Source organism: Oratosquilla oratoria, chromosome 29 (assembly GCF_046742065.1).
Source record: "Oratosquilla oratoria isolate Oo_2021 chromosome 29, ASM4674206v1, whole genome shotgun sequence".
In the NCBI taxonomy this organism is placed as follows: Eukaryota; Metazoa; Arthropoda; class Malacostraca; order Stomatopoda; family Squillidae; genus Oratosquilla; species Oratosquilla oratoria.
In genome coordinates, this window is record NC_134805.1 from 42,526,358 (window position 1) to 42,549,065 (window position 22,708).

General features: G+C 37.7%; 1 protein-coding gene across 3 annotated transcripts in view; it reads left to right on the forward strand.

Annotated features, from left to right (window-relative positions):
- LOC143040754 (voltage-dependent calcium channel subunit alpha-2/delta-1-like) overlaps positions 1–22,708 on the forward strand; it is a 590,989-nt gene that overhangs the window by 518,682 nt on the left and 49,599 nt on the right. For all 3 annotated transcript variants that reach the window (XM_076212156.1, XM_076212154.1, XM_076212155.1), the window contains 9 exons: positions 407–545; positions 1,803–1,907; positions 11,609–11,708; positions 11,828–11,989; positions 12,163–12,248; positions 14,430–14,586; positions 16,480–16,566; positions 19,188–19,244; positions 19,347–19,514. In XM_076212156.1, the coding sequence (XP_076068271.1) occupies positions 407–545; positions 1,803–1,907; positions 11,609–11,708; positions 11,828–11,989; positions 12,163–12,248; positions 14,430–14,586; positions 16,480–16,566; positions 19,188–19,244; positions 19,347–19,514 (1,061 nt within the window). The remainder of the gene's footprint in view (positions 1–406; positions 546–1,802; positions 1,908–11,608; positions 11,709–11,827; positions 11,990–12,162; positions 12,249–14,429; positions 14,587–16,479; positions 16,567–19,187; positions 19,245–19,346; positions 19,515–22,708) is intronic.

Consider the following 22,708-nt stretch of genomic DNA (forward strand, 5'->3'; position numbering starts at 1 on the left):
TAGATCCATGTCAGTGTTGAAAGGAGTTGTATGCAGTTCTTGTAATTGTGCCTGATTTGTGCTTGGTCTGTGTTGACTTAATGATTATTGTAGACTAACCTTTAGATTTATGTATTCATATGACTGATATTTGTATATAAATTATAAGTAACATGATTAAATGAGTAGATTTTAAATAGAAATTGTTGTGACTTTGGTAATAGATTCTTTATTAACTTTGTCTAGTAGAATAAAAGTGTGTCTTGGTTGAGAAAAGGGTGTATTATCTTGTAAATATACACCATAGATGGATTTTTATGCTCAAAGATATATCTGTGAATTATTTCAGTTTATTATTATTCTCAGTTAAACCAAGCCAAGGTATTGCTTGTGTCATGCATCATTGTAAACCTTACATCTGTTTCAGATCCAATAATACTAAATGGCTTGAAATGGTCATCTGGCATTGATGCAGTTTTCAAACAGAATTATGCCAAGGATCCATCACTTCAGTGGCAATATTTTGGAGCTCAGACTGGTTTTATGCGACTTTACCCTGCTACTACGTAAGGATATTATTGGCTTAGCTCTGATATTCTTTTTCAGAGGGAATGGAAGACTGAATTATAAGGTCACACATTTTAGAATGCAAGATTGTTTGAAATAGATTATTAATCCACTTAGTCTTGTTTTATCATCTGGTAGTGCATGAAATATAAGAGGGAGGGTGGAGGGGAGTGGAGTGTATTCAGGGATAGAATGGGTGTGAATGATTTTATGCCTTTTCCTTTTTGGCTACCTCCCTTGTAAGGGGGAAAAAGCCTTGGTATATGTATGTATATGTATGTATGTCATGAAATTAGGATATGAAGGTTTACACAGTTAAATGAGAAATAGACATTTGGGAATGGATACTAAGGGGAGATTGTATGAGGGAGTTATAGTGCCGACAGCATTGTATGGGGCAGAAACATGGAACATAAGAGAGGAGGAGTTTGAATATGTTTGAGATGAAATGCCTGAGAAGTATGGTAGGGTACTAGGCTGGATAGAGTGAGAAGCAGGGAAGTGAGGAGAGCAGGGGTGGAAAGGGAGTTGGAAGATAGCATTGATGAAAAAGTATTGGGGTGGTTTTGACACATGGAAAGAATGAGTGAAGAAAGATTAGTAAAAGGGGGATGGAAGGCAAAGGTGTAGGGAGAGAACATGAGGGGGCGACCAAGGATGAGATGGATAGATGGGGTAAAAGGGGCATTGGGAATGTTAAGGAAGGAAGGGAGAAAACAGGAGATATGGGTGAGTGGAGAATGGTTATGTATGAATGATGTTGTGGTGCATTGAAGGGAGTGGGTGGGGGATGGGGGGGAGTATGTTTGAATGATAACTTGACCCAGCCTGAAGGAAGGGATTTCTCCCCATCTTCTCTTTTTCTGCATGAAGGGATGGAGAGGGGGGTTGCTGATTAAATGAAGTGGCCTTGCTGTGAATGTGCTGTGTCTTGCTACATTACTTCTGACCTAGGGCAGTGGTTGAGATGCAGGGATGACCTGTCATCCGGGAGGAGCCAAGATAATAGGGAGGGAGTGGGGTGAATGGGAGTGGAATATGTGGGGATGGAATGGGTGGGAGTGAATTATGTGGGGATGGAATGGGTGGATTATGCCTTTGTTTTTTGGCTACTTCCCTTGTAAGGGGGAAAAAGCTATTGATGTATGTATGTACAAAGTTAAAACATACAAATGTCTAACAGAAATACTTCATTTGGAATTAAAATTATATTGTAAAGACATGTTACAGTAATATTAAATTAATTTTTCATGCAGATGGCATGTGCCACATGAGCTCCCTGATCTGTTTGATGCTCGAAGAAGGCCTTGGTACATTCAAGGATCAGTGTCTCCCAAAGATATGATGATTCTAATGGACAGGTATGTTCAAAGTCATAGTGATCTTCATAAGTGGATAAGTTTTTCTTACTTGATTAGTTGTTCTACATCAAAGGTTATTTCATTTTTATAGATGGATGGATGTGGAATGTCTTTCAAGCAAATAAGAGAGAGTGCCAATGTTAGGAGTGAATAAAGGGAGGTTGAAAAATAGTTGTAATTTCTCTACCTTTGACAGCACTTCATCCACTTAAGATAATTTATGAAACAGATAAGAAGAACATTCCTTTGAGCCACAGTACTCTCTCATCTATTCACAATCTCCCTCCATTCACACCTAACTTTGTCAAACTTTTTGAAAGTCTTCATACCTAGGTTTTTATTATATATGTTACAATATGATTACCTCCCTTATAAGGGGGAAGTCCTTGGTATATATATATATATATATATATATATATATATATATATATATATATATATATATATATATATACATAGGTATTTGTCTATTTACTTGTGTTTAACCACTTCCATACGGTGACACCTATGTAGGCGTCATGAGGAGCAAGTGGGTACGCGATGATGCTGACGTCGGCGTCTTGATTATATTTATTGTAGTCGTACCTACGTAACTTCTATTCTCTCTAAACTGGCTTCATCATATTTTCTATGGTTATCAAAATTCACGGGTGAAAGAGAACGAACGATTGAGCACTGACTTTATTTTTTATAATGCAATTATTATGACGCAACATCACACGTCGGGCAGCTAATGCTGCCAGACGTGCGATGTGCCCCAGAGTGAAGAGGTTAAGTAACACATTTTCGCTTTAGTGCACCATGTAATATTAGAAATTTCTTTCAAATTATTTTTTCAAGGGTTACTAGGCTGGATCAAATTTTTGTGGTAAGGCAGATATGTGAGAAAGCTTTAGGAAAAGGTAAGGATGTTTTTTGGGCCTTTATAGATTTGGAAAAGGCTTATGACAGGGTAGACAGGAAGGCACTGTGGGAGGTTTTGCAGATATATGGGATAGGAGGAAAGCTGTTAAGAGCAGTCAAGATTTTTTATGAGAGTAGTAGACCCTGTGTTAGAATTAGAAATGGAGAGAGTGAGTAATTTGAGGTAAAGGTGGGACTTCACCAGGGATGTGCCATGTCACCATGGCTGTTCAGTTTATATATGGATGTGGTAGTATGAGAGGTAAATGTAAGGGTAATAGGCCAGGGATTGAAGATGCTCAAAGAAAACAGAGAAAAATGGGAGATAAGCCAGTTGTTGTTTGCTGATGACACTACACTCAGGGCAGGATCAGAGGAGGAATTAAGAAAGTTAGTGACAGTTTGGGAATGTGTGTGAATGAAAAAAGTTGAAGATAAATGGTGGTAAAAGTAAGGTGATGAGATGTACAAGGGGAGAGGATGGCACCAAATTGGAAGTGAGTATCAAGGGAGAAAGACTGGAGGATGTAGATACCTTTAAATACTTGGGCACAAATGTGTCAGGAAAGGGAGGAGTGGAGGTGGAGGTAGAATGTAGATTGTAGATTGAGAGAAGCAAGTAGATGCCTTAGGGGATTAAAAAGTGTAATGAGAAATAGACATTTGGGAATGGATGATAAGAGGAGATTGTATGAAGGAGTGATTGTGGCAACATCACTGTATGGGCCAGAAACATGGAGCATAAGAGAGGAAGAGTTTAAATGTGTTTGAGATGAAATGCCTGAGAAGTATGGTAAGGGTCACTAGGCTGGATAGAGTGAGAAACGAGGAGTTGAGGAAGAGAGTGGTGGTGGAAAGGGAGTTGGGAGATAGGGTTGATGAAAAAGTATTGGAATGGTTTAGACACATGGAAAGAATAAGTGAAGAAAGATTAGTAGAAGAGGCATGGAAGGCAGAGGTGGAGGGAGTGAATATGAGGGGGCAACCAAGGATGAGGTGGATGGATGGGGTAAAAGGTGCATTGTGAAAGAGGGGGATGTCCGTTGAGGAAGGAAGGAAGGAAAGGAGAAGACAGAAGATAGAGGTGAGTGGAGAATTGTTGTGTACGGATAATGGTGATGCATGAAAGGGAGTGATTAGGGGATGGGAGTGAGGAAGTATGTGTGAATGATATTTTGATGCAGTCTAAAAGTATCTTTTTCTTTATGAGGGGACAGAGAGTGGGGGTTGATGCTTAACCACTTCCATACGGTGACGCCTACGTAGGCGGCATGAGGAGCAAGTGGGTACTCAATGATGCCGACGTCGGCATCTTGATTATATTTATTGTAGTTGTACCTACGTAACTTCCATTTTCTCTAAACTGGCTTCATCATATTTTCTATGGTTATCAAAATACACGGGTGAAAGAGAACGAACGATTGAGCACTGACTTTATTTTTTATAATGCGATTATTATGATGCAACATCGCACGTCGGGCAGCTAATGCTGCCAGACGTGCGATGTGCCCCGGAGTGAAGAGGTTAAATGAAGTAGCCTTGCTGTGGATGTGCTGTGTCTTGCTGCATTGCTTCTGACCCAGGGCAATGGGTAGGATGCAGGGATGACCTGCCATTCAGGATGAACCAAGAAAGGAAGGATGGTGAATGGGAGTAGAGTATGTGGGGATGAAATAGGTGGGAGTGGATTTATGCCTTTGTCTTTTGGCTATCTCCCTTGCAAGGGGGAAAAAGCCACTTGTATATGTACGTACTTGGCTGGATAGAGTGAGAAACAAGGAGGTGAGGAGGAGAGTGGGAGTGGAAAAAGAGTTGGGAGATACTGTTGACAGAAGAGTATTGAGATAGTTTGGACACATGGAAAGAATGAGTGAAGAAAGATTAGTAAGAGTAATGTGGAAGGCAGAGGTGGATGGAGTGAATATGATGGGGTGGCCAAGGGTAAGATGGATGGATGGGGTAAAAGAGGCATTATGAAAGAGGGGATGTCTGTTGAGGAAGGAAAGAAGACAAAAGAGAGGGGTAAATGGCGAATGTTTGTGTATGGATGATGCTATGATGCATAGAAGTGAGTGGATGGGTTGGGGAGTGTGTGTGAATGATATTTTGATGCAGCCTGAAGTTATTTCACCCTGTCTTCTCTTTTTCTGCATGAGGGGATGTAGAGGGGGGATCACTGATTAAATGAAGTGGCCTTGCTGTGGAAGTGTTGTGTCTTGGTGCATTGCCTCTGACCCAGGGCAATGGGTGGCATGCAGGAATAACCCATCATCTAGGAGGAGCCAAGAAAAGAGGAAGGGAGGGGTGGTGAATGGGAGTGGAGTGTGTGGGGATGAAATGGGTGGGAGTGGATTCATGCCATTTGACTTTGGCTACCTTCCTTGTAAAGGGGAAAAAAACCTTTATATATATATATATATATATATATATATATATATATTATTGAAGTCTTTTTTACCCATTCTGGGCCAAGTGCATTTTCAAATTGCATGCTGGTAACCCACACACCACCAAGTGGCTTTATTGATTGGTGGGTTAGGCGAACAGGAGGGTGTGATGTGCACACAAGAAGGCTAATGGGTATCCGTCTGAGTGGGCTCCGAAGGGGCACGTCTTTCACTCCATAGGGTGAAGATGCTGCCACACTTGATATAGGCATGTTTGCAACTCTACCTAGCAGCTCCACACTCTGGGTGTATTTACCTAATTGTATTTACCTAGTTGTATTTTGTGGGAGAAGAGCTATGCTTGTAGAGACCCACAGTTGTATCTTTCCGCATCCAGTTCTTTCTTAAAGTCATGTATAGTTTTAGCACTCGCTGTTTTCTCTTTCAATCTATTCCATGTATCTATCACTCTGTGTGGAAAGCTGTTCTTTTTCAGATCTCTTCTGTAACTGTCCTTCTTAAGTTTCTTTTCATGTCCCGTTGTATGTCTTCTGTCCCATTTAAGTAGATCATCCCTATCAAGGATTTCCATCCCTTTCATAATTCTATAGATGGTTATCAAATTGCCTCTTTCTCTTCTTTGCTCCAGAGTTAATAAGTTTAGTTTGTCCAATCTTTGTTCATATGTCAACTTGCTAAGTGTTGGTGCCATCTTTGTTAATGCTCTTTGAATTCTTTCTTGTTTCTTTATGGTTTTTATTGTACTGGGTGTCCATAGTGATGCTGTATACTCTAATTTTGGTCTTATCAATGTAACTAGTATTTTCTTCACCATTTCCACATCCATGTAGTCAAAGGCCATTGATCTTATTAAGTTGTAGGTTTCTCCAACTATTTTGTTTACATGTTTGTCTGGCGTCATGTTATTTGAAATGATTACTCCTAGGTCTCTTTCTGAGTTTACTTTTGTAACTTCTTTTGTTCCAATTTTGTATTGACTGGATATTTTATTTTTGCTTTTTCCAAATTCCATTATACTACATTTTTTAATGTTGAAATTCACTTTGTTCTTTTTACTCCAATTCCAGACTTTGTCCAGGTCTTCCTGAAAAGATTTGCAATCTTCTTCGTTACTCACTCTCTTCAATAGTTTTGCATCATCTGCAAAGAAGTTTATATAGCATTCAATTCCTTCATCCATGTTGTTTATATAAATAGTAAACATTATTGGAACCAACACAAATCCTTGGGGGACTCCTCTTATCATGTTTACCCATTTTGAGTTCTTTTCTCTAAGTATCACTCTCATTTTTTCTTCCTACCAAGAAGTCGTTCATCCATTCTAATAGTTTTCTTTGTATTCCACCTATTGTTTCAATTTTTCTTAGTAGTTTTTTGTGTGGTATTTTGTCAAAAGCCTTTTGTAGTTCCAGGAAGGCACAATCTGCCCAGTCATCTTTTTCTTGTATTATGTCTACCAATCTAGAGTAAAAGCATATTAAGTTTGTAGTACATAATCTTCCACTTCTAAATCCAAATTAGTCGGGGTTTAATATTTTTTTCTCTTCCAAGTGTTTAGTCCATTTATTCTTGATAACTCTTTTGCATATTTTTGCAATTGTGTTTGTAAGGGATACAGGTCTATAATTTGTTGGATTTTCTTTATTTCCTCCCTTATATATTGGTACAATATTAGCATTTTCCAGTCTTGTGGTACTTTTCCTTCTTTGAGTGAGAAGTCAATTATCTTGTGTATTTTATCTGTGAGTTCATCTATGCATTCTTTTAATATCCAGTTCGCTATTCTGTCTGGCCCATGTGACTTTCTGACATTGAGTTTCCTTATTTGGTCCCTTATTTCTTTCTGTGTCACCATTATTTCTTTCATTTTAGGGGATCCTTCTTGGTGACTATCATCCCACAATTGTGAGCTTTCAATTGTAAATACAGACTTAAAGTGTCTGGTCATTACTTCAGCCATTTCTACATCTTCTGTGTATTCTTGATTTCCTTCACGCAGTTTCACTATTTCATGTTTGTCTTTTAGTTTGTCATTTACATATCTGTAAAATAGTTTAGGTTGATCTTTGCATTTTGCTATTATATCTTTTTCATAATTTCTTTTTTCCTCTCTTCGTATGTCTACGTATTCATCTCTCAGTTTGATGTATTTACCTAGTTGTATTAACGGGAGGGGGAGCTATGCTCATGGTGTTCCGTCTTCATATCTCATTTCATCTAAACTATTTTTAAATTCATGTATTGTTTTTGCACACACCACTTTCTCATCTAACTTGTTCCAAATGTCTATTACTCTGTGAGGAAAGCTGTTCTTTTTAATATCTCTTCTATAGTTGTCTTTCTTGATTTTCTTTCCGTGTCCTCTTGTGTTTCTATCATCCCATTTTATTAGATCCTCTCATCAATAATTTCTATGCCTTTCATGATTCTGTAAATAGTTATCAAATCTCCTCTCTCTCTTCTTTGTTCTAGTGTCTGTAGGTCAAGTTTTGCTAGTCTCTCTTCATATTGTGTATTTACCTAGTTGTATTTTGCGGGAAGGGGAGCTATGCTCGTGTTGTCCCGCCATTGTATCTCTCAGTGTCTAGTTTGCTTTTAAACTCGTGAATGGTTTTTGCGCTTACTATTTCATTATCCAGTTTGTTCCAAGTGTCTAAAACTCCATGTGGAAAACTGTTTTTCTTCAGTTCTCTTCTATAGCTATGTTTTCTTAATTTCCTTCCATGTCCTCTTGTGTTTCTCTTGTCCCAGTTTAGTAATTCTTCTCTATCAAGTATCTCTGTGCCTTTCATGATTCTGTAGATGGTCAGTAGGTCTCCTCTCTCTCTTCTTTCCTCCAGTGTCGGTAGCTCCAGTTTAGCCAATCTCTCCTCGTATGATAGGTTTGCAAGTGCAGGTGCCATTTTTGTAGCTGCTCTTTGGATTCTTTCTATTTTCTTTATGTTCTTTTTGGTACTGGGGGACCACAATGTCGCCGCATACTCTAGTCTAGGCCTTATCAATGTAACCAATATTTTTGTTATCATGTCTTCGTCCAGGTAAGCAAAAGCCACTTTTATTGATCATAGCAAGTTGTAAGTCTCCCCGACAATTTTGTTAATCTGTGTATCATAGGACAAGTCGTTTGTGATAATAACTCCCAAGTCTTTTTTGGATCCTACTTTCTTTACTTCCTTGGTTCCAATTGTATATTTTCCTGATATTCTGCTTTTGCTTTTTCCAAACTCCATTATGCTACACTTCTTAGTATTAAAATCCACTTCCCATTTCTGACTCCAGTTCCATACCCTATTCAGATCTTCTTGCAGTGCTTCACAGTCCTTATCAGTTTCTACTTTCCTTAACAGTTTGGCATCATCAGCAAAGAAGCTCATGTAACAGTTCACGCCCTCGTCCATATCATTCATATAGATAGCAAATATTATTGGAGCCAGTACAGATCCTTGCGGTACTCCACTGATCACCTCTTTCCAATCTGAATATTTTTCTCTGAGTACTACTCTCATCTTTCTTCCAGTCAGGAAGTCCTCCATCCATTTTAGTTGGTTCCCTCGTATTCATCCTATGTGTTCCAGTTTTTTTAGTAGTTTTCTGTGTGGTACTTTGTCAAATGCTTTTTGCAAGTCTAGGAATGCACAATCAGCCCATCCGTTTCTTTCTTGCACTATGTCCATTAGTCTTGAGTAGAAGCATATCAAGTTTGTGGTGCATGATCTACCTTGTCTGAACCCGAATTGTCTTGGGTTTAATATGTTGTTATCTTCCAGGTGTTTTACCCATCTATTCTTGATGATTTTCTCACAAATTTTGGCTATAGTGCTTGTTAGTGATACTGGTCTATAGTTGGTGGGTTCTTCCTTGTTTCCTCCTTTATATATTGGTACAATGTTAGCATTTTTCCAGTCATTAGGTATCTTTCCTTCCTTGAGTGAGCTATTTATTATGATGTGTATTTTGTCCGTTAGCTCTTCTTTGCATTCTTTTAGAATCCAATTTGCAATTCCATCCGGGCCATGTGATTTTCTGACGTCCAATTTTGATAGATGTTCTGATATTTCTTTTTGTGATGTTGTAAATTCACTCATGTGGGGAGAATGTTTGTTATTGTCTACGTACCAATTTTGTATTTTCTCTCTGGTGAAGACAGATTTAAAGTGGTTGTTCATGATTTTGGCCATCTCTAATTCTTCTGTGTATTCTATATTTCTTTGGCGTAGTTTCACTAGTTCCTGTTTGGTTTTAAGTTTACCATTTACATACCGGTAGAATAGCTTGGGCTGATCTTTGCATTTATCTATAATATCCTTCTCATGGTTCCTTTTCTCCTCTCTTCTCACATTAACATACTCATTTCTATAGTTTATATAAATTTGCCATTTGCTTTGTTTTTTGTCTTTTCTCCACCTTTTCCAAGCTTTGTCCCTTCTGTCTTTTGCCTCACTGCATCTTTTGTTGAACCAACATTTAATGTACTCTCTCGCTTTTGTCTTGGTACATGCCTGTTTACCCCCTCATTGTAATTATCCAACAGTATGTTCCATTTCTCTTCCACTGTTGTCTCTTCCATATAGAATTTTTCCCAGTTTGCATTCTGGAAGAACGTCTTTAGTTTTGCAAAGTCTGTTTTGTTGTACATCAATCTTCCTTTCCTATGCTTTTGCTCCTCTTCATCTCTATTTCTTCCTTTAGTACAGTTTCGATGAGTACATGGTCACTCTTTCCAATTGGTGTCTTGTAGTGGACTTTGTCCACTATTTCAGGTTCCGTTGTAAATATTAAATCTAGTTTTGATGGCTCTTCATTGTTTCTGTATCTTGTGTTTTCACTGACCCACTGGGATCATTGTGTACTCCATGGTCATGTCTAGCAGTACATTGCCCCACACGTCATCTCCTCGTACTGTCATGTTGTCCCAACAAATTTCTTTGCAATTGAAGTCTCCCATAATTACTAGATTACCCTTACCCATTAGTATCTCATTTAGTGATTTTCTTGTATCTTCTAGCATTTTTGTGTGTTCGTTTTCTTTCCAAGCATTCATTCTTGGGGGCACATAGGTCACCACAAACTTTCTACTTTTCATATTCTTGCCTTCGACTTTTATCATGATCAGTTCAACATTACCTTTGCCCTCTGCAATTTTTGTCACGTTTAGGTCTTTCTTGGCCAAGAACATGATTCCCCCTCCCTGCTTTTTGTCCCTGTTTCTTATCCAGTAATTGTATAGCCCTTGTCCAATATCAATAGATGGTTTTTATCCTCTTAGTTTAGTCTCTACAATTCCCATTATGTCTGGTTTTTCTTCTAACAGATAATCATTGAGTTCGTTCAGACCTGAAATTAATCCGTCAATGTTAGTATAGGCCACTTTTAATTTTCTTCCTTCTCCATTATCTTTTCTGTCCTTGGTTTTTTCGTTTTGATGTGCCACTGTTTCAATCTCATGTCGATTACTCTCCAATGGAATTCTTTGCATTCTGTCTCCATTCTCAACAAGTTTTTTTCCTTTGCTTCTTTTCTTAGTGACTTTTCTTTTTCTAATTCCTCAGTACTCATTTCTCTTTTTATCCATATCTTATTGTACTTTTCACTCTTTGCCAAATTGCCTGCTTTTTCAAAGATGTCTTCTACTACCATCTGTGACCTTAATTTTATCTTTAGAGGTCGATTTCTATCTTTAGAGTAGTGACCGATTCTGTGTGTCTCTTCTAAGTCTATGCTTGTGTGGTTACATGTGTGTGTCTGTTACAGCAGCATGCTTCTGAATGTCTGCACTGCTACCTACATCCCATCTTATTCCTAATAGGTGCCTGTTTGATTAGTCATTCATGTTTATCTGGCACCATGGTCATGCCTGGTATGTGTGGCCCTGCTTGACCCTCTCATATAGCTGGTCATATGAAAAGGGGCCTTGTTAGCTGTATGAAAGGGCCCTTGTATGAGAAGGGTCACTGCTTGTTAGGGCATCACCATGTCTCACCACAACACTATTGTACAGCAAACCATGCCACAGTACAATATGCCACAACTTTTATTTTGGGCCAAGTGCGTTTTCAAATCATGTGCTGGTGACCCACATGCCACCAAGTGGCAACTGGTACACTAGCCATTCCTACTCCTCGTACACAACTACTTTTGCCATTTTCTACAAGTGTGTGTTTATTTGCAAAACAAATTAATTTTTGTGATATGGTAGGTACTGTTTCATCCTCTTCCTATACCCATGGTAGGTGTGACTAGTGGAATTGAATTTATTTTCTATTTGCACAATTTTCCAATTACACGATGGCCAAAATAATGCATATATCATGTAAACAGATAAATATCAGTAGATAGCTAGACAATATGTTGATATTATTCAGATTACCTTTACTGTATATTGTAATGCAGAAGTGGCAGTGTGCATGGCCAGACATTTACCATCATGAAGTTTGCTGTGAAAACACTCATCAACACTCTGGGGGAAAATGACTATGTCAATGTTGCTGCTGTGAGTACACCTTTATATTACTTTGTTACTACTCTTGCTAAAGATTGTATTCATATTGTAATGATGGTTAATACCTATCTTAAAGAATTTTTAATGTATTATTCTATGACTTTTTTCAGTTCAATGAAACAACTGGATGGGTGCAGAACTGTACACAGACTTTAGTACAAGCCAATACTGCAAACAAGAAAATCCTCTTTGATGCCATTGATAAACTTGATGATGGAGGAATGGCCAGCTATTCAAAAGCACTGAGTTTTGCTTTTGAAGCTTTAAAAAATGTAAGTGATGTAAATTACATGTGTTACAAAGAATAGATTAGTACCTTCAGCTGAGTAATTGCTTTTTATTTATTTTTTTTATAAAAAAAATATTGTACTGTACTTTAAACGGTGCTTTTTCTTCCTGAAAATTATGAATCTAACAAAGATTATGTTTTTTTCATGGTATTAAGATGGAAGGTGAGGGCTCAAATTGCCACAAGACCATTATGCTCTTCAGTGATGGAGGCACAGAATGGCCTCAGGAGGTTTTTGATAAGTAAGAATTCTTTAAGTTTTTAGTTTTTTATTTTGCTTTACTTCAAATTATGGATGATGATATATTTGGTTATTCCAGGTATTATGACAGATTGTTTTGTGTAACAAGGCACTCTATGATTTGATTACCACACAAATAGTCTCATGATTTCATGATTACCTGTAGTTTCAAAGTGTATAGAGTTCTTAATAATGAAACTAACAGTTCTATAGAGAAAAATATACTAAAAGTAGAAACTCATAGAACCTCCTCTTCTATTTAAGCTCAACACTTGTATATATTGTATGTAGGACTGTTCTCCATTCAACCTTACTAGATTTTCTTCTCTTATGTTAACCACTTCAGTACAACTCAAATTCTTGCACACAGCATTGGCTGTCAAATATACAAGTCATCACATTACTTGCAGTATAAATTATAAAGTCACTGCTGTATTACTCATTCTCATTTACTCTAACTGATAATAAACACAGAAAACGTAATCAAACCAGTTCATAGAATCTGGAGGTAACTCATGTACAACTGCAAAAAAATATATATTATCAAGATGCCGACGCCAGCATCCTTATGTGCCAACTTGCACCTCATGACATCTACGTGGGCATCATCATACCGAAGTGATTGATAGCTATTCATGATTAATAAGGGACCACCTGCTAATGGTGGTCCAGCAAGATGGATAGCACTGATATCTATCTCTACCATCTATTTTCAAAACCAGTGAATACCCTCACCTTCAACTGGAGATGCAGGCCTGAGGGGCTGGCACTTGATCTTTGGACAGGACCCAAGGTCTCTCATTATCAGTTTTGACTATCCCTCCCCCACCCTCTCTACACAAACACACACTGGATGGAAGACTTCCTGACTGGGAGAAAAATGAGGGTAGTAATTAGTAATCAAATTTGAAGAAATAATAAGTGGTGTCCCGCAAGGTTTGGTACTGGCTCCAGTCATGTTTGCCATATATATAAATGACATGGATGAAGGAGTAGAGTGTTATATGAATTTATTTGCAGATGATGCAAAAATACTAAAGAAAGTAAGAACAGAGGAGGATTGTGAATCATTACAGTTAGACCTGAACAAAATCTGGAAATGGACTCAAAAGTGGGAAGTGAACTTCAATATCAAGAAGTGTAGTATAATGGAGTTTGGAAAAAGTAAAAATAGAATATCAAGAAATTATAAAATTGGTGAAGAAGAAGTTAAAAAAGTGAACTCAGAAAGAGACCTTGGAGTAATAATCAGCAAAGACATGACACCGGACAAATATATCAATAAAACAGTTGGAGAAACCTTCAACCTATTAAGGTCACTGAAAGTGGCATTGACTACGTGGATGAGTAAATGATTAAAAAAGTATTAGTTACACTAATAAGACCAAAACTGGAGTACACAGCAACACTATGGACACCTATTACTAAAAAGAATATAAAGAAATTAGAAAGAATACAGAGAGCAACAACAAAGTTGGCACCAACTCTCTCCAAATTAACATACAAACAAAGATTGTCCAAATTGGAATTACCGACTCTGGAACAAAGAAGAGAAAGAGGAGATCTGCTGACTATTTATAGAATCATGAAAGGAATGGAAATTCTAGATAGGGATTATTTACTAAAATGGGACAATGGAAAAACAAGAGGACATGAAAAGAAACTCAAAAAGGATAACTAGAGAAGAGATCTGAAAAAAATAGCTTCCCATAAAGAGTACTGGATACCTGGAATAATTTAGATAAAGAAACAGTGTGTGCAAACACTATTCAAGATTTTAAGAAAAAAAACTTGATGCTGAAAGATACAAAGACAGGTCACCACGAGCATAGCTCCTTTCCTGTATAATACAACTAGGTAAATACAACTAGGTAAACTGGTTACTGCTCTCCTCCTCCTCCTCCTCCTCCTCCTCCTCCTTCTCCTCCTCCTCCTCCTGATTCTCCTCTTCCTCCCCTCCTCTTCTTCTTCCTCTTAGCTAGTTGGTAAAATAGAAACAGATCCAAGCTATTACAACACAAACAACAGCCCAAAGTTTCTTCCCAAAGAGAAATTTATGATTGGGCCCAAGAGCACAAATGACAATATAGAATATATCCTAATGTTTGAGTGATTGAATGTATTAGGATCATATTTGATTTATATATAAGTAATGTTTTTATATTATTTTACTGTATCTCAGGTATCTGAAAGACAATGCCACCAATGATATCAGAATCTTCACTTATGCTGTTGGTCCTCATCCCATTCCAACTGCAGTATTAAAGCAAATGGCCACTCGCACTGGTGGACAGTACACTGTTATTACCACAACAAGTGGGGTGCGGACAAAAATTCAGGTGGGAATTGATTTCTGTTATTAATGTTTATTTCATATATAGGAAGCTATTGCCAGATTTATGTGTCTGAAATCTAAGAGGTTGAAATCTTATTGGTATATTAGTTGATGTTGTTGCTGTTGTTGAGTTGCCCACGGATTATGACACTGAAGTTATGGAGGAAACTGGTAACCCTCCTGGGGTTCCTCCAGAGGTCTTCTGTCCCAGATATTGGTCAAACTTGGCTTTGAATTTATCTATGCTTTCTGACTGGATGTTAGAGGTAGGTGTCACTGGAAAAACAGCACCACCTGGGATCTCCACAGTCACCTCCAGTGACCATCCACACATAACTTTACTAAAGCCCCTGCTCACCAGGGCCAGTTTGAGTGTGTGCATCACTGTGGTATCCTACTCACTTCACCATGTTAGAGGTAGGGGTGTAAGTGAAAAATTGGCACCTATGGCTTGAACCTGGAACCTACTTGTTGTGCAGGAGTGCTTACTGATTACACTGCAGTCAGCTCAAATGACCACTTAACACTGGGCTATTTCTTTATTCAGGTTGTTCCATAAATCAGTGTATCAATGTAATTGCATTAAAAGCCTTTGAACATTTTTTTCTCATTTTAGTTTATTTCTCTTGTCATTCTTCTATGAGAGTAATTCTACAAGAACAAAGCTAGAGGGGGCTGTGCCAATAGATGGAGTAGTAGGGAAATTTTGAGTGCCAGGTACAAATCATAGTGGAAAGATGATGGAGATGTGTTTAGAAAGGGAGTTGTTGATAGCAAACACAGTGTTTAAGAAGAGAGCCAAGCATAAGTATGCATGGGAAAGGGTGGTGGATGGAAGGGTGGTAGATATGGCATTAATGAGTTATGTAGTGGATACTCACTGGCTGAATGGGTTAGTGTCCTTACTTGTGGCAAAGGTTAAGGGGACAGCAGTTGATCCCTGCCCCCAGCAAGTTGGATCAAGGGCATAGTTCATTAAGTTCCATGCTACAAAATCTTAAGTAACAGGTACCATCCTAGCCTTCTGATAGGGGAGAATTCACAATATTAAAAGGGTATTGGGAAAGAGCAGAATGTCTATTAAGGAAGGAAGGGAGAAGACAGAAGATAGGGGTGAATGGAGAATGGTTGTGTATGAATAATGCTGTGATACATGAAAAGGAGTGGGGGCTGGGGTGGGGTGAGGGAGTATGTGTGAATGATATTTTGGCACAGCCCAAAGGGATTTCTTTTCTGCCTGTTTTCTCTTTTTCTGCATGAGAGGGGAAAGAGGGGGGGGGATTGCTGATTAAATGAGGCAGCTTTGCTGTGGATGTGCTGTGCCTTGCTACACTGCTTCTGACCCAGGAAAGTGGTTGATTTGCTGGGATGACCCATCATCCAGGAGGAGCCAAGATAAGAGGGAGGGAGGGGGCTGAATGGGAATAGAATATGTGGGGATGAAATGGGTGGGAGTGGATTTTAAGCCTTTGTTTTTTTGGCTACTTCCTTTGTAAGGGGGAAATAGTTATTAGTATATGTATGAATGTATATATTAGATGGAGTAGCAATTTGCTTATTCAGAATTTGGATATGTAAGTATAAAGTAAAGGTGGAGCAACTCAGGGACCAAATGAAAATTAGAGTAGGGGGGGGGGGCTGGCCCCTCCCTGAACCTTTCCCCAACACACACACACACCACCAACACCAATTATATAACTGGCAACCATTTTTTGGTCCAAACAGGAGATTACTGGAAAATTTTCAAAAACATTGAGGGAATTTTGATGAAAGAATAATCAGTTTCAGATCTTATTGTTTTACATATATGCAGTTTCCTGTACTTAAAAGGTTTGATAATAAAAAAGTCTCTTGATATTTTTATCTGAATTATAAATCATGCATTTTCCCATTACAGGAATCATATATCGATATGTTGTCGGAGCCACTTGCCCAAAGTGGAGTGCACACTAACCACTATACATCTGCGTATACAAATGCTGTGGTAATGAGGCCTGGATAGTGTTTTATGTTGTGTATCATTTGTATGCACAGTTCATCACCATTTCCTTGGATCCTTCTGTTTCACTTAATATCTGTTTTAAACTTATCAAGACACTTATGTGCCACCATCTTCATGATTTTTAGTTCCACCTCATTCTCTTCACCTAAACCCATTAATTTTCTGTTTGTGTATTTAGTTATTCTTTTTCTTCCTCATAAATATTTTCATATGTGCCAGTGCACAATGTATTCATCCCCTCCAGCTGCAGTTTGGTGTTCCTGTAATCATGCTGTGGCTGGCCAGCATAGAATGGATTTGTCAGTGAATGTTGCATCTTGGATAAAGGCTTCTGCAAGCAATTTCAGCATGTGAACAGAGAACAAATAGATAATTGCATGGTATTGGAAACATCTACATTTTTTCTTCATGAACACATGATAGGGTAATTCCTTTACGTTAGTTATTTTCATCAGATGTAACTATGAATTGGATGTTGCTCTTGCAAAAGCCCCAAGAATTGTAAATGTGACTAATAAATGTGTTCTTTTCCCTTAGCTACCACCCCAGTTGTCACATATCAAATTGGGTGTTGGGTGATACTTCTTGATTAATGGTATTCTTTGCACAGCTTTAATAGGTCTTAGTGTGAAAAGTTTTAAGTAATGCTTTCCCTTTCTGACACAGTGAGGCTTTGCTTTGCAAAGGAGGTGTTTTCCATGAAGCTTCTTAATTTTCTTTCCTCTAGATATGTGACATGTCTTAAAAATATCACAATCAGAATTAAGCATTGATATTTGTATAATATAATAGCATGCCATAATAGTTTCTATGAGATTCGAATTATCAGGATTCCATGATAGGACATTGAAAAAATTGTATTGATTGAAATCTATTTTAAGTCACAAGATTTGTTAAATTATCATAATTTTATTATTTATTCAAATTCTGTTTCTTTTGATATATTGCGTGACTGAAAATTTTACTTTTTATAGTTGAGATTGATTTTCATCATAGGCAAAAATGACGTATATGCAAGTGTGAAAAAGTACTTAGCCATTTTCACTCATTCACATCCCCTGGAAGTTCCAGCATTTCTCTTTCAGTTGTCAAAATATCTCTAAAGCTTGGTGTAAGCATGATTCTGTGTTATCAAGTTATGAAGTGAAAAGGCATTACCCATTATGTAATTAGATTTTCTTTGCCATTTTTTATCAATGTACCTTGTTATGTTCTACACATATTAGTACACATAGGTTCACAGTTTTTATTTAAAACTGCAAAAGTTGTGGCAAGTCTGGTGCCGCTCACAGCAATGTCAATTTCTTTATAAACATATTTATGTACCCTGATCCAGCACAAGTTCATTCAAAGGTCCACAACACCTCTTTCTAGGACTATTTACATGTGATTGCCCAACCTGGATACCCGACTCACCCAAATCCTGCGTCTATGATAACATTCTATCAAGACCAGTTGGTAAGCTGTTTGTATTTAGAAAAACATGAAAAAAGTCTTATAGACCAGTCATGTCATGACACAACTTGCTTAGAAATAGCTGTCAAAATAGAATTATTTGTAGACATTTCTATGCCAGATTAATCATGTAAGAAAGAGTGAGGGGAAAAAAAATCCAGCAGTCTAAGTACCCAAAATTATTCCTGGCAGAGAATTGTCAGTAGACCCTTCATTTAGTTTCCTTAATATATTATTTTCAGGAAAATAAGCAACATTTTGAATATTTTCTTTTATAGTTTTTTGATTGCTTCTCATTGGTTTACTTATTAAGGTACTACCTCTACTTAATAGATATTGTTATGAATAGATGGTTGATGCATCTGGGTCAAGGCAACTTGAGAAGGTATATTGGATGTAGGATGTAGTAGCATGCCTATTGATCTTGACTAAATAAAAGTATTGATTCTGCCATAAAGGGAAATGCTGGAATTTGGAGAAAAAAATTAAAGAGTTCTATGGGTGTAAAATCCATGTGTTTAAAGCTTCTCATGGGTTAGAGACAAAATGCTTGTGTATTTGTCTGATAAACTTATGCATGCTATCATTCATGAGGATGGACATTCTTCACTTATACCCATGTGAGTTCCTAGATTTGTTCCATATGTTATCAGAAAACTGACACATTTTTATTTTTCATGCTTTAAACTGTCTTCTTTTTCTTTCTTTTTTCACATTCTGTTTGTATTGATTAACTTTATAATATGAAATAGAAACATGAAATCAGCCTCAACTTGGTATACTACTTTCTAATCCTATGAAACTTTATTTTTGGTGGAGGAGGATGAATTAATTTTCTGCTTATGTAGTGAAATGCATGGTTTCTTTTTCAAATGCATGGCTTCCTTCCTGCATGATGTTCATGTGACTACATAATTCTTTTGTGTAAGTGTCCCTACAATTAATATTTTTACAAAATTTAGATGTTTTTCCACACAAAGGAATGGTGATGATAGTTAGTAAAGCATACTCATGATACAGTTAAGTGAAATATACATAGATTTTTCACAATTTGCTTGCATTTTTTAAATAGAGTTTTTATCTGTATATGTGAAAAAATTGGAGAATGATATCAGTGTATAGATTGATTTATGTTTTACATTCTGCAGACTGAAGACTTGACTGTTTCCCTCACTCTACCAGTTTTCAACAAGTCAGAAGAAGCAGTAAGTTGTTATATTTTAACTGTCTGATTTGCATTGTATGTCATACTGGTTGATAGAATTTGAAGTAATAATTGTAACTTATTTATTCTTTTCTCACACAAGAATACTTCAAAATTGCTTGGAGTGGCAGGCATAGATGTTGCAGTGAAAACACTGAAGGACTTGACCCCATTTCAAATTCTGGGACCCAATGGATATGCTTTTGTAGTGAATAATAATGGGTTCCTTGTACTTCATCCTAAGCTGAAGGGTCAGGTAACATATCTGCAGGTGAGTTATATTGCTTTTTTCAGTACAAAAACTTTGCTGGGGGAGTAAAGGGTGTAATTATTGCCATATCAAAGCAAAAACAATGTGTGTATGGCGATGTGCTTGCAGATGAGAGGATCTACCACTTACTGACAGATGAAAGGTAGGCATAGGTAGTAGATAACACTGTACAGGGGGTCACCGCAATTCGACAGGGATGGGGTGGTCTATCATCAGTCAAACCTGGGTTCTGTTGAATCATGATGCAGTTTTTCCCATAGGAGTACATTGTAATTAGTGGGGATAGGGACTGACCTCCAGCCCAGACCCCCCCAAAATATCACTATGACCTCTAAAAAACACTAACTTAGACTAAATCAGTAATATTAAAGGCTTCATTTTGATCTAATTTTGTTTATTAAACACATTAAGCTGCTGTACAGTACATTTTTGGTCGTGGATGTTGTGGCCTGCAAGTCCTCCCACAGTGACAAGGCATGCTCCTGCACAAGCCCCATGCTGATCAGCATCTTGTGTTGTGTCCTGTTCTCTATCCACTTGATCAACATGTCCTCCATTGTGTCGAGATGGGAGTCCCTTGAGCTACGGAGAACAAGGGAAGTCGTGGAAGATGCTGATGCAGCGGCCTGGCGGTGCTTGTCCCTGTTCTTCCAAATCGTTGATACTGTTGATCTTGGGACACCCATTTCTGCTGCAATGGCAGAATGAGCCATACCTACCTCACACTTTCATATAAGCTCAAGCTTATCTTTGAAAGGCAGGAAAGTGTGTTTCTTAGGGGTGGGGCCGGAGGTGGATTTGCGCGGCATGGTGGTGGAACAGTGGAGTGTGGCTTGCCTCGACGATGGCTGGTGCGAGAGTGAGACAGAATGGTGCATCGGGAGTGGCAGCAAATTCGACCGGGTGCATGGCGCGCGAGATTTGAATGTCGAATTATCGAGTCTGGCCGTCGAACCTTGAGGGTTGGGTATAAATTAGCTACTGTCGAATTTGCGATAATTCGAATTGTGAACAGTCGAATTGCGGTGACCCCCTGTACTTTCAATCAGCTGAGTGGTCCCTAAATAGTGCTCCTAGTGTACTATCACTCTGAAAGTTGAGCTTACCACAGACCATACACTCTTTGGTCAGATGGATGACTTCTATTTTACCTAGTTGTATTTACCTAGTTGTATTATACAGGAAGGGAAGCTACGCTCGTAGTGACCCATCTTTGTATCTTGCAATATTTAGTTTGTTCTTAAATTCTTGTATGGTGTTTGCACACACTATTGCTTTGTCCAATTTGTTCCAAACATCCATCACTCCTCTGTATGGAAAACTTTTTTTTTTTTTTTTTTTTTTTTTTTTTTTTTTTTTTTTTTTTTTTTTCAGATCTCTTCTATAACTATCCTTTTTGAGTTTCTTTTCATGTCCTCTTGTTTTTCTTTTATCCCACTTTAATAGGTCTTCTCTGTCAAGGACTTCCATGCCTTTCATGATTCTGTAAATGCCCAATAGATCTCCTCTTTCTCTTCTTTGTTCCAGGGTTGGTAGTTCCAGTTTAGACAATCATTGCTCGTATGTCAAGTTTGAAAGTGTTGGAGCCATCTTTGTTGTTGCTCTTTGGATTTTTTATATTTTCCTTATATTCTTTTTTTGTACTGGGTGTCTATGGTGTTCCAGCATACTCCAATCTTGGTCTTTTCAGTGTGACTAGTATTTTTCTACCATTTCCTCATCCAAGTAATTAAAAGGCACCTTTATTGACCTTAATAAATTGCAGATTTCTCCGACTGTTTTGTTTATATGCTTGTCTGGGGACATGTCTTTGGTAATAATTACTCCTAGGTCCTGTCCGGAACTAACTCCCTTTACTTCCTATGCACTGATTTTGTATTGGCCAGATATTCTTTTTTTTTTTTTTTTTTTTTTACTTTTTCCAAATTCCATTATATTACATTTCTTAATGATGAAGTTCACTTCCCACTTTTGACTCCATTCCCAGACCTTGTCCAGGTCTCTCTTTAACAATTCACAGTCTTTTTCTGTGCTTTCTTCAGTAGTTTTGTGTTGTCTGCAAAGAAGTTCATGTAGCATTCTACACCTTCATCCATGTCATTTACATATATAGCAAACATTATCAGACCCAATACTGAACCCTGTGGGACTCCACTTATCATTTTTTTCCAGGTAGAGTTTTTATCTCTGAGCATCACTCTCATGTTTCTCCCATGCAAGAAATCTTCCATCCATTTCAGTAATTTTCTGTGTACACCTATTGTTTCGAGTTTTCTTGATAGTTTTTTGTGTGGTACTTTATCAAATGTCTTTTGTAAGTCCAGGAAAGTACAGTCTGCCCATCCATCCATTTCTTGCATTGTATCTATTAACCTTGAGTAAAAGATCAAGTTTGTGGCACTTGATCTTCCTATCTAAAACTGAATTGTTTTGGATTTAGTATATTGTTCTTTACCAGATGTTTAGTCCATCTACTTTTGATGACTTTTTCACAGATTTTGGCTATTGTACTTGTAAGGGAGACTGGTCTATAGTTTGTTAGGTTTTCCTTGTCACCCCCTTTATATATTGGCACAATATTGGCATATCTACGGGTACTTGCTGGTGCTGATGCAGAAACCCTAGATCCAGTTGAGTAGAGGATGTGCTTACATTGATCAGTTCAGAGATGTAGGCATTAGTGCTGCTGCTATATAGCTTATGATGCCCACAAGTCTCAAGACTCTTAGGTATTGTATATGATCTAAACAATAGTCTTGAAACACTCAAGCATTGCCTGAACCTACTCTCTGTGCACTATCTCATTTTTCACTTTTGACATAAGTCATAGCCATATGTTGTAATGAAAGAGTCATAGTAGTTTATTTACTAGTATTGAACAGGTATTTAAAATCTTTAACCCAACTTCTCATTCTCTGTTGGTAGGAAGGGCACTGAAGGTGCATATCTAGAATAGCTGCTCTGACCCCAAATATATATTATGCTTATGATAACAGATTAGTTTAGTCTACTTCACAAAATTTCATATAAAAAGGCAAAAATGGATCAAATTAGAACATTTCTCTAATCATTGTATTTGCACAGGGAGCCTGGAAAATTTAGGGTCCTGTGGCATGAACATGGACATCAATTGAACAACTTATTCGACTGTTTATACCAACATTGTCACAATCTTAATTTTTTTTCTATATATT